Genomic DNA, 11,973 nt, shown 5'->3' on the forward strand with positions numbered 1-11,973 from the left:
GATGAAATAAGGTAACTAAACTCTTATGCGCATTATTTAGGCTAAAAGAAAAGCTCAAAATACAAAAGCGTTGCTCTTTGGCAAACACAGTGTAGGCCGCAGGGCTTAACACCTTAACGCCTTTTCGTTGCTTGTAATTCACAAATGGTTATAGCTTTGAACTAAGAAAACTCCTTGCGAGTCTCGAGTCAGTAGCAATGTGTGTTGATGACAGAGCCAAAAATGTTCCACCAAATTTAGATGGAAAATGCCGTTGTAGGGATAACAGTTACGTACCCTCTTACTAAACATCTTAATAGCTATAGGGTATAAAAACAGAAGTTTATCGGCCGTAAATTGCTGTAAGGACGTAACAAGAAAATGTAAGCATCGTGCACTTGGCAATGGGGAATGGAAATGGAATTGCTAGTGGAAATGGAAATGGGACTGGAGGTGTGAGCAAGGAAATGAGAATGAGAACAAGAATCGGCACGCGCAAACACTGACACGTGCCCTTAACCGCACACGAAACAGAAACAGACACACACACTCACACTCACACACGCTCTTCAATTCACACGCACAACAACCCACACACGCACACACAGTCGAGTGTTGAAAATGAAATTGAAAACTGTTAAATAAATCGCTAGCAAATGCTGTTCCTCTGCTCAGGGCGAAAACAGAGCATTTGCCCAGACGAATGGGCAAACAGAATGACAAACAGACAGATGGATAGACAGTTCCAGACACAGGGCAAGGGCATAGGGGTATGCAGGTGTGCGGGTGTGCGTTCGCGCGGTTGCATATGTGGATGTGGATGTGAATGTGAATGTGGCGCTGGCTAAGAGCAACACTTGAGGCGCACACTCAACTTTAATTTGGCGCCATAAGACACAGGATATGGGACGCATTCGTAGCAGGAGCAAGTCGCCAGGATCTGGAGCCCAGTTGCAGAGGCAGACGTGATTGGATTTTTATATTCAATATAAAAAGGATTATATGGCATTTGTATTGGCGCAGTCACTGAAAGTTCATAATAATTGGAAAAGTTAAGACCGCCAGACAAGGCTATACGCGCACAAACACACACACACACACACACGCACGCACACACAACCATCCACTGCACACTCCCACCCAAGCAACAGACATACACACAAAATCAATTTTAAGCTCGAACAGCGCCACAAATAGCTCTAAAAATAGGCGTAGATCCTAACGTCCAGCCTGTGCTCCATGCAAGTCCGGTGTGGAAACACTTGAGAAATGCTCATGCGTGCAGAAATGTCGGAAAAACAAACGTGTATTTGTAAACCCGAATCAATTTCAATCGAAGCATAACCAAATTTGGCATGAGTTAGTTAACTGAAATTTAAAATAGAGTTTTTTTTTTTGGTATATTGCAGAGCGCCTTTCAATTGTGGAGCATTACTTATTAATTGAGTTCAGTGCACTGCGAACAGCTGAGTCTAGTGTGCAAGAGCATCTTGAATGTTCAATGCTGTTCTGCTAATTAATTTTTCCTGGCTTCAAAAATCCCTTACTCTACTGCGCCCCAAGGTGTAAGACTCAGCCTGCTTGCAGCTGTATTCCAGCATGTACTCCGGAATGTGTTCTGGAGTTGTTTTGCTCACAAGTCTGCCATATCCTGCTAGATAATCTGGGATTATCCAAAGTGCATTTTAGCTCATGTTGAAGTAATTTGCTATGCCTTATCCGTAAGAGTTGCCAGTATGCCTCGTTAGCTACCCGCATTTCTTCGCGAATTATTAGACTTACTCTACCCCATCACACACACACATCACACATCAAACTGTGGTGCATTTGTCTCTTGATACAGTTGCTTACATATATTTAGCTCATTCAGCTTCTGCTTGCAGAAAAAAAAAAAGCTGAACACTCAATTATTTGCTTTTGAAAGCGGGAATCATCAGAAGCACCTGTCTTTTGATGCCTCTAGTCCATCTACTGGCCAACCTGAAAAGCAACTGCTAACGTTTATCTTAAGTAACTTCGTCTTATATATACGCAAAGTAGCTAGTTTTTGAGGAAAGCTTGTACTAAATGTTCTAAAATAGCAATTTTTAGCAATTTGCGTCAACTTGAGACTTATAAGAAGCCGCTCAAATGATCACAAGGCTATGCCTTACCTTTTTTTCATTAATTGTTGCCCCTTCTCATTACGAACAATGAATAAAAGTAAAATTATCTCCTGGATTTGAACCAGCCACCTTCCGCTTGTCTCACCCACAGGCTCATGACGTCAAGTGCGCAGCGTACACTTTTATGGCTGCGTTGTTGTTGATGTTTTTCATACCAACTTTGACCACCGTTTGCCTCCATTTGGAGGTCGTACATTTCCAAGTGTTGAGCCAAAAGGAAATTTCTGTATAAATTGCAGCTTGGGACAAAGGAAAATTTCCTTTGATTATGTCTGGCAAAATGACGCAAAACCAAATAAACTTTTCTTTCTCTAATTTCTAGGAATAGATTCACCAAAATAATGAAACAAAATATTCTTGTGCGAAAAAAAAATGTTTTACAAAATAAATGTAAAGTAACAAATTTCAATGGTACTTCTCGCTTCAAGAGATTCCATATTAATATACTTCATATTTATTTATATCTCAATCCTCCCAAAAATTATTAAGCTACTTAACAGAAATTCCAGGAAATATTTGAAGCCCGTTGATTTTCAAAACTCAAGCTATTAATGGTAACGCTTGGGTCTTAGCCACTTAAGCGCAGCCATTAGGCCTTAATTTAACCATTGTCACGCTCATATACTCCCTTCCCAACACACTCTCTGTCCCCCCGCCAAATAGCTCAGCTGAGCTCATCTAATGGCTCTGGTGGCAATTTAAAGTGCTCGACAGTTTAATGGACATTGCCAGTATTTATTGTATTTGTATATATAGGAAAGGATGGCACAAATTAACTGGCCAAGCAGACGCACACCAGCATGGACCTCGACACTAATAGCTATTGACCAGCAGGATCGGGGTCGGGGTCGACGTAGGCGGGCGCGGGGTCTATTAAACTAAATGACTTACCTCGGGTATATCATCTGGCACCTTTCCCATCCACGAAAGCGAGAGTATTGTACAGTCGCATTTTGTATTGATGTTACGTTCAAAGTGTAAATGCATTTTACGAGTTCGAGCGCCGTTTCCGCTTCCGCCAGAGAACAATGCACTGGACAACTAGTTTGTTGTTATTCTTGTTGTTGTTGTTGTTGTTCTTATTGTTGTTGTTGTAGTGGGGTCTCTGTCTTCGTCTCTGCCTCTTCCAGTGCTGCCGCTGATTTACGCCACGCACATGTTGCTAGATAAGAGCAGAGAAATGTGCGTTGTTGATTATCGTTTTAGTTTAACAGGCCAATAACTAATTTACAATAAAAGCTAATGCCATGGAAGCTGCCTTATCAGCAAGCCGCCAGTGACGTGTGTGTGTGTGTGTGTGTGTGGGGGTGTTTGGATGTGTTTGTGTGCATTGTGTGTGTATTATGGCATATGCTTGCTTTCAGCTCGCCATCTCTCATAGGGGTTGACAAATTGCAGCACGCAGCCAACATAATTTGAAGCACACTTTCCAGAACACGAACCTCGCACGCTAATTGGATATTAGTGGTAAGTGCACAAAGTTGCCCCAGGCTACAGCCGAAACACCAGCAGCAGCAGGACATGTGCTCATGTGCATGTCCTATCTCGCATTTGCCAAAGCAAAGCAAAGCCATGCAAACAAACAAAAAATGCGTTCAGGTTTGCGCATGTTGAAATTTAAAAAAATTCTAAAAATTGTTTGAAAGCTTCTCACTTGAGTTGCCCTACTAAGGGGCATTCACAAATTTAGCAGAAAAGTCCACAGCAATGTCCATCCAGCTGGTTTGTTCTATCAAGTTACTTATAATAAAAATCGTACAGATATCAGGAATGCTATATTACTTGGCTCTTACTTGCGATTTTTCTACCTTTGCAGAGGGTATTATAATTTTGTTGTGAAATGTGTAATGCGTAGAAGAAACCATCTGCCACCGCATAAAGTATATAGATTCTTCACTAGTCTCTGTATTAATATCCGTCTGTCTGTTTATATGCGAACTAATCTCTCAGTTTTGAAGCTATCATCGTAAAACCTTGCAGAAGTTTCTCTTTCTGTTGTCCACTATATCATTTAGCTGCCATATAAAACAAAAAAAACTTTTTGTTTTTCAAGATATACTAACCCTACACGGCATTAACTATTTTCCCTGTGCTTCTTAGTTACCGGCAATGCACTATGAGCATTATAAAGAAGTTAGGAGTGCCGAAGACATACCAAAGAATAGATTTTCCGAAAACTGTAAAACACTCCTCAAATAAATTTGAATAAATATCTTTGAAAATATAATTGAGGCCGATCGGATGGTAAGATGAAAAGTTTCATGAAAACGATTTTAACAATTTTTCCACACTTGCGCGTGAAATTCGCCAATCCAGCTTAGAGTCCTTCTATCAATCCAGCCTAGAGTACGTTTACGTGTTTTTAGTCTGCAAGGATATATAAAAATCGGCATAGCGAACACAAATTTGTCCTCTGCCTTTAATAATGCAAAAAGTTATCAAATGTAGCTGGCACCCTACACTCCTTCTTTCACTCAACCATCACTGTCTTTCACTTAGTACGACAATGTTTCAAAATATGCTTGAATAATTGATAAGCTGCTGATGCTGCTGCTGCTGTCCTTCTGCCATCTTGATGTGTGTTGCTTGTGTGCGTGTGTGTGTGCGTGTGTGTGTCTAGGCAGTAAGTCAATATCAACATTTGTCTTGGGCCACACGCCTTGCCAATGGGAACGCATACACTTCAATTAGGTCGTGCGCTTTGTTTGATTGAATTTGTCATATGATATACAATCTTTGATTGCGTATACGCCTGGGGGTGTGCTGGCTAAAGAGCCACAAGGGCACCCCCGTTCTCCACCCGCTCCACCTCCTTCCCCGCTGCCTACACAGTCAGTCAGCAACCGAATCATATGTAGAAATGTTGACAGCAGCTTTGAAAGCTATTGAGAACATCCTTTTGTAGTTAAAAGGCTGCCAGCTTGCATACTGATAAAAGCCAACTAGTTTTTCGGCCCCCACTCTCATTGAATTAAAATTTAATTATAACGGAAGTACGTTGTTGTTAGAGCCTAGGGCTGTTTAGTACCCCCTCACAGCCCGTCTGCGCCTAAGTCAAACAATCAAAGGCAGAAGCAACGCGAATGCTACGAATGATTACACATATGCCACGAGCTATATTTTGTACGTGTTATTTGAGCCACTTTTATACACAGGGCACACACACAGCCATACAGCAACACATACATGTACAAGCACACACACACATTCACACACACACACACACACTACGCAGGCAGACCTTTGTTAGCAGCTTTATAATTTCCACACAAACTGCTTCAGTCTCATAATCTCGCTTTCTCTTTCTCTTTCCCATACTCCCCTAGCTTACCATGCATCTCTTTCTCCCTGCCCGCTCCGCACCCTTCTAATGTCTATCGCTTTGAGCTGCTTTTCAGGGCTTTTCTAATGCATAAAAGCTGGCAAAATTCATGAGCGCCGTCGAAGAACTGTCCAAGTGTCAAGCAGTCGTAAATAGCCTGCGACACTTGCCACTTGTCACGTGCAACTGCAGCAGGTGTGCGGCATAGCATGCATTGTGCATTTAACCAGCAACAACAACAACAACTGCAACAAAAGGACACCAACAAGTTACAGCTAACGACAAACTGCATTCAACCTTGTCCTTGGCTATTTTGGGTGTCCAGGAAAAATGCCAAAAATGGGCGCGAACTAAATACAGTGTAAACCCGACAAACGAACAGCTAAGTGAGCGGACAACTTTTTAGATGGTCTACTTTTCGCATTCAATAAGGCAAGTAAGAACGACTAGCCGAAAAACAAATACCCTTATAGACAAATTTCTCACGATTTTTTCTTTGCAGCTATGCGAATTTATTGCGTAGCCCGCAACCGCTTCAGTTGGCTCAAGAGATCTTGAAAAATAACAAAATTGTTAAAACTAGTCTTTAAAAAAGCTTAATTATTATCTCTTGAAAGTAATTTATGTGTATTTAGTTTTTTAATTGGTTATTTTAACGACATCTCTTCAATGTGCGTCTTTACTGTATTGCGCGACGCTCAGAAGTAGGCAACAACAAAAATGTTTTGCCGCGACGCTCAGAAGTAGGCAACACTTTTTGTCGCGGCCTTGCCATTAAAAGTTAATTATGTGGAAACACTGTCGCACGCCAACACACACATACACACATAAGCATATAATCCTCTAGATTAAAGGCAAGCAAAGTTGCACATTAGTTTTGCTTGCTCTAAAGCCCACTCCCTTTCTATTTCTCTTTCTCGTTCACTTTCACTCTGTTCTCTTACTTTCTCTGCTGCTGCAATTAAACTGCCTAAATGGGATTAAGCATACGCCCCATTGTACGCACGCGTTTAAGGCGCTTATGTTGCTGTTGTTGTTGGCATTGTTGTTATTGTTTCTGTTTGTTCGTCGCAATTGTGTTGGACCCGGTAAAAAGCCAACTTAAACGACTTCATTGGCGCCTTTTGACCCTCAAAATTACTATTATACGCTACGCATGCTAATACCCTGTAGCTAATTAGCTTGCAAATGGAAAGATAAATCTAAAAACACGAATGGATAAATTTTGAATTTTCAATGGATTTTTGAGAAAATTAATGTGCTTAACTAGAATTTTTCTTTAATATACGAATAGTTGATGGAAACTAAAAGAATCTTAGGGCGAACTGGAAAACGATTCAATTAATTGCATTAGGTAGATCGAGCCAATTCCAAGGAATAGTTCTTTCACAGTTCTCCTTCACGTGTCTTTTGCCACTGGAGATAAGATCCCACCTATTGCAAAGAATAATAATAATTAGGCATTACATAACAATTTTTGTATTATATAATCATAGACAATGGCATCTATGAAGATCTCAATACGCTGATCAAAATAATAAAATCAAAATATTGACAGTTATGGGAATAATCAGTTGGAAATAAAGCCAAATGCTTTATTATTATTAAATATTGAATATAATTATAGTTAATTATAAAGTATTTAATCTGCTGACAGAAACAGTTCCTTCGTGTTTTATTGATTTATTTCTTAGGCCCGGCATATTAATTGTTGTCGAGTTTGGATTAAATTTATGGGGCAGGATAAGCTTGCAGAGCGTGTTAGATTTTTTCATTTTAATTTTTTATATTGTTTGTTGTTGCTGCTGCTGTTGATGATGACAACATGCCAAGCGAGGCATGTCGAGCCGTGTCCTTGAGCTGCTTTAAACTAGTTCAGCTCTGCGTAATGAAAATGCAGCCATGCATAACAAAACATGGGGCAAAGGCAACGGCAACAACAAAAAAAGCAACAACAACAACACGTTTGTAGAGAATTACGTGTGCGTTGTGTTTGTTCACGTCTTCGTTGCATGTTGCCACAAAATTCTAAGATGTCAGGCACCTCGACAAGAATCTTACTCTTGTGCTGTCCCTCTCACTCGCACGTCATCTCCCGCTGCCTGCCACCCCACTCTCTACCTTTCTCTTTCTTTCGACCTGCCATTTTGGACTCAGGTTGCGCCTTTATGCATAATTATCTTAACTTTTGCTCCTGCTTCTCTTTGTAGTTGTTGTTGTTGTTGTCGCTCAAAGGAGTTCAAAGCGCTGCCGAGTTGGGCTAAAAATGGCCCCAAGTGCTAATTTGCAATCGCTTGAAGTAGGCTTACAGTTAGTTTTTGTTTCATGTTCGTAGTTGAAGTTTTCCTTTAGGCTTTCATTAGCCACACGCCAGCGCACACAAGATATTTGCGATATACAGTAAAAAATCCGTTGAATGGACCTTCTTTCCGTATGCCCTGCTACAGGTTTATGCTCACTTTTAAGAAACTTGGAAGAAATTAAAAAAGCCTTAGAAAACTTGCACGCTTTGCTGTATTTCGATGTTCCACGCTTCTAATTCTCAACAAGTTAGGGCTTTGATGGAGGGACAAAGAGCTTGCAAAAATTATATGGGTGAAAAATTCGGCCGACTGAAAAAATTTTAATATAATCTTGTTTTTCCATATGTATCCAATAAATTGGTTTCGTAACAGATACTAATTTTGTTACCCAGTGTAAAATTTGTTGCGTAGTGTAATAGAACCAGGAGCTTCTTTTTCGTTAACGAACTTTTATTGTTACGCATAAGCGATATAAAAGGTGGGCATGACAACAAATTTACCGGTCAAGGATATTTAGTTGCAAGAGAAGACTCCGTTAATAGAGCCTTCAATGTGCAACAAACGCGTTGCATGCACTTAATTGGCGCACTTGAAACTGGAACTGGCCAATGGCCAAAAAGCTCAGCTAGCCAAGAAAAATCCAAAAAACAAAAACATTGTAAAAAAAAAACCCTGCAAGACAAGAGAAAGCAATAAAGTTTTGCATAAATGACGAAATAAATGACAGCAAAGCAAAACAATTCTGGCAAATACAATAACAACGCAGAGGGGGAACGCTCGTTGTTCCTGCTGGGGTGTTTAGCTTGGGGATGGGTGTTTATTGTGTGTCTGTGTGTGTGTGTGAGTGTGTGTGTGTGTGTTTCTCGGGTAGGTTAAATACGTTGCGCTCTGAGCTTTGCGGCCCAAGCGTACTGGGAAATATAAAAGCTGACGAACTCTTTGTTGTTGTTGTTGCTGTCGTTGTTGCTGTTGTTGTTGTTGTTGTTGCTGGCTCTTGTTTATTGACTTTATGCGGGGGCGGCGGTGGCGGCGGTAGCGGCGTCGTATAATTTGTTTCTACTTTAACCAAACTCAACCCCTGTCCCATGTCACAATGCCGCAAGTTGGAAAATTGTGCGCCTCAGCGGCGCTAACAACGCACACAAATAAACACAATTGCGTTTTGCTGTTGTAACATGAATGCGCTAGAGGATACCCTGTAATCTTTGTATCAATTAAGTGATTCATGTGTGCATAGAGGTAGAAAAATACAATTCCAATGAAAAAACTAACCAACCAAACCAATCAATAATCTTTGCGAAGAGTGAAACAGAGAGGGAAGTGGGCGCGGCGATTTTACTTTTGGCTCGAACTGTCAATGGAAACAATCCTTAGTCTACATTCCAAATGCGATGATGCGAGTTGCAAAACTGTAGGCTATATAGTTTTCTATAGAGATATAGTTTTCTAGAATGTATTCTTCCGCCCATTAGCGAAACTATGTAAGTATATAAATAGTCATTTGAAGCTTAAACTCATTACGAATTGCAACGCGTCAAGCAACAAAATTGTGTTAATCAATGACTTCAGTTTTCGAATTTAGCTTAAGTATTTATCATACAGGGCATGCCATAGTTGGGCATTTTTTATAATTCTCAGTGTGGGGCACATTTATTGACAACTACAACAAAACTGAAACATTTTTGCATTTTGTTGTTTTTGCCCGTGCAATGCAAATAACCAAAAATGCCGAACAACAACAGCAAAAATAACAACATTTTGATGCCGCTTATTGGCATTGGCAAAAATATTGGCAAAACATTTGCTGCCAACCGCAAGAGGGCGCGGGATGCGCTTGTCTGCCCACACATTGCACTTGAACTTGCCACAGAAACCGCCAAACGACGTCCTCCGCGACGCAACGTAAATTATATAATGCAACAACGACAAAATCAAATACAACACAAAATGCAAGCAACATCAAAAATAAATAAAACAAATGTAACGACCTTGAGAGCAAGCAACAACAAGAATAACAAGAACAACGCAACAAATTTAAAAATAATATCTCAAAGAGAACGCGGAAAAAAAAAGCGGATCAAGAGCAAGAAATGGCGGCCATGCGTTGGCGTCAACTGCGGCGTCGGCGTCGCCGCTGTCGTTGGCAGCGTCATTGAAATTATGCAAAGCGAGAAATTACCGGACGCATCGTGTGTGTGCATGTGCATACACATGCAAATTATTATTTGGCAGCTCCCCCTGCTGACTGCATGCTAAATGCCGCTTCAATGCGTATTTTGTGTCTAAAAATTTGAGCTTGCGGCACGCATTAAAATTACAGCCATATTTGTTGTTGTTTGTATTTCTGCCGCGTAGCCTTTTTATAGACGTGTGTGGGCCCCCTCTCCGGCTAATGTGTTGTAAAGTAAAAGAATGCCAATGCCAATCGATTTTCGTTGTTGGGTTGCGGGGATTAATCGAAAAACGTGCTGGAAACACGTTAAGTAAGTCGAAAGCTAAGTATACACAAGTAAAGGCGATAAGTGCTAATAAAAAATCCGTTAACAAAGGTGGAAAAAGGCAGGTAGTGGCAGCGCGAAGTTTATTTCCTTGTAGCCAACAGCGACAACAACAACTACTTACAACACACCCGCACCGCATGTATAGACATTCGGTTCTGTCTGTCTGTGGCTGCGGGCAAATCCACCACCCAAAATCCCAACTGAGCGGCTGCTGCTGCTGATGCCACACAAAGCTGCATTGTAACAAAATTCCGCAACTTACCTGCGACGACGACTGCGACCGCGGTTGCTGCGGCTGCTTCTTTCCTGCCGCTCGCTTTGGCCAATCTAATTATCTTTTGCAGCACTTAGTTTTGTGTTTTGGTAATCGTTAGAGCTATTGTTCTATATATTGGATTTTTATTTATTTTTTTTCAGTGTTTCACACACTGGCACGGACACATTCGCGCACACACACACACGCACACACACACACTGGCACGCTCATGCAGCGGCACAGACGCGAATAACCGTTAGCAATTAACAGCAGGCACCGTGCACCTCGAGTTCCGAGCATCGACTGCTCGAACGGCTCTGCAGGAATATACTAGTGGGAAAGCCAGCTCGACGTCGATGAGCGAAGAGCGCGCATGCGCCTCGCATTTCAATTTCTTATCACTGAAACCGCAAATCTTACCGTCAAACTAACGGAATTTACGCGCTTTTGTGTACGTTCGTTGAGCTGTTTGTTCGTTTCTAGCGTATCGATTTTTTAACTCACTCCTCAATGATATGTTTAAAAAGGCCGGCGCTACTTATTTGCGTGAGTTTTCAATCTGCTCTCAATGCGCCGCATTCAAGTGCCTTTAAAAAAATACTACTTTCAGTCAGAAAATAACACTAATTTAAATAAAACCCTAAGCGGCCTCTTCTTGTTCGTTGTGTTTGTAACGCATGCGAGGGCTGCACTAACGAAAAAGCCTTTTACGAGCCGCTTGTTCGCTGAACTAGCTCGATAACATTTGCTGGCTGACTGACATTTCTCACTCTTTGTATTGCAATTCAATTATATGTTTGAGCATTTCATAAAATGCACTTTATGCTACTCATTCTTTTGCATGACTTCAAAATTAACGCTAGAGATGCATGGAGAAGATGCACGATAGCCGAATTTTTTCAACGACTACGATGTGGTTTGAAATTCTCGAGTACCCTGAACCATAACGAAATTCGAGGGCTGCATAGGCACCGCAATGTTAAATATATCTGTGGATTATTTACTTAACTTAACAGCTTGCTAAGAGGTTAGACATATTTTTAAATTTCTAAATACTGCTCGCAGCTAAATTTAATTTTAAATTTAAATTCGAATAATGTTAATAAAATGGTTAAAGACCACTTCAATTCCCTTATTAAATTCAATTTAAAACAGCTCTTCGCGCGAAGCATTCGAATATCCGGCTTATTTCATAAATATCTCATTCTGCAAATAACTAATTCAGGACGACTGTTTAACAATATGCCAATCCAGTCAATATTCTATTCATACTGAAGAAAAGTAACTATCGTAACATTATATAATACTCCTGGTGAGATCTAACCATTTGTATTACTATTGATGTTTTTGCCAGGACTACCACTCGATTTATATAAAAACCTGTTCAATTTTAAGGAAATAAAATGTTATATTCGTCGTAAATATGCTTTCCAAGAATCTCAAAAAG

At 40.6% G+C, this 11,973-nt stretch overlaps 1 protein-coding gene across 3 annotated transcripts in view; it reads right to left on the reverse strand.

The window, feature by feature from the left end:
- Window positions 1–11,123, reverse strand: part of Tusp (WD40 superfamily protein Tusp) — a 36,611-nt gene extending 25,488 nt beyond the window's left edge. For 2 of the 3 annotated variants that reach the window (XM_015170433.3, XM_015170432.3), the window contains exons 1-2: window positions 10,533–11,123; window positions 3,036–3,306 (exon numbers count right to left, since the gene is read on the reverse strand). In XM_015170433.3, coding sequence (XP_015025919.1) covers window positions 3,036–3,131 — 96 coding nt within the window. In that variant the 5' untranslated portion in view covers window positions 3,132–3,306; window positions 10,533–11,123. Of the gene's footprint in view, window positions 1–3,035; window positions 3,307–3,586; window positions 3,731–10,532 lie in introns of those variants that run through there. The other variant, XM_002055957.4, reaches the window with a different exon arrangement.
- Between the last annotated feature and the right edge of the window lie 850 nt (window positions 11,124–11,973).

The sequence above is a fragment of the Drosophila virilis genome, chromosome 2 (assembly GCF_030788295.1).
Source record: "Drosophila virilis strain 15010-1051.87 chromosome 2, Dvir_AGI_RSII-ME, whole genome shotgun sequence".
Classification (NCBI taxonomy): domain Eukaryota; kingdom Metazoa; phylum Arthropoda; class Insecta; order Diptera; family Drosophilidae; genus Drosophila; species Drosophila virilis.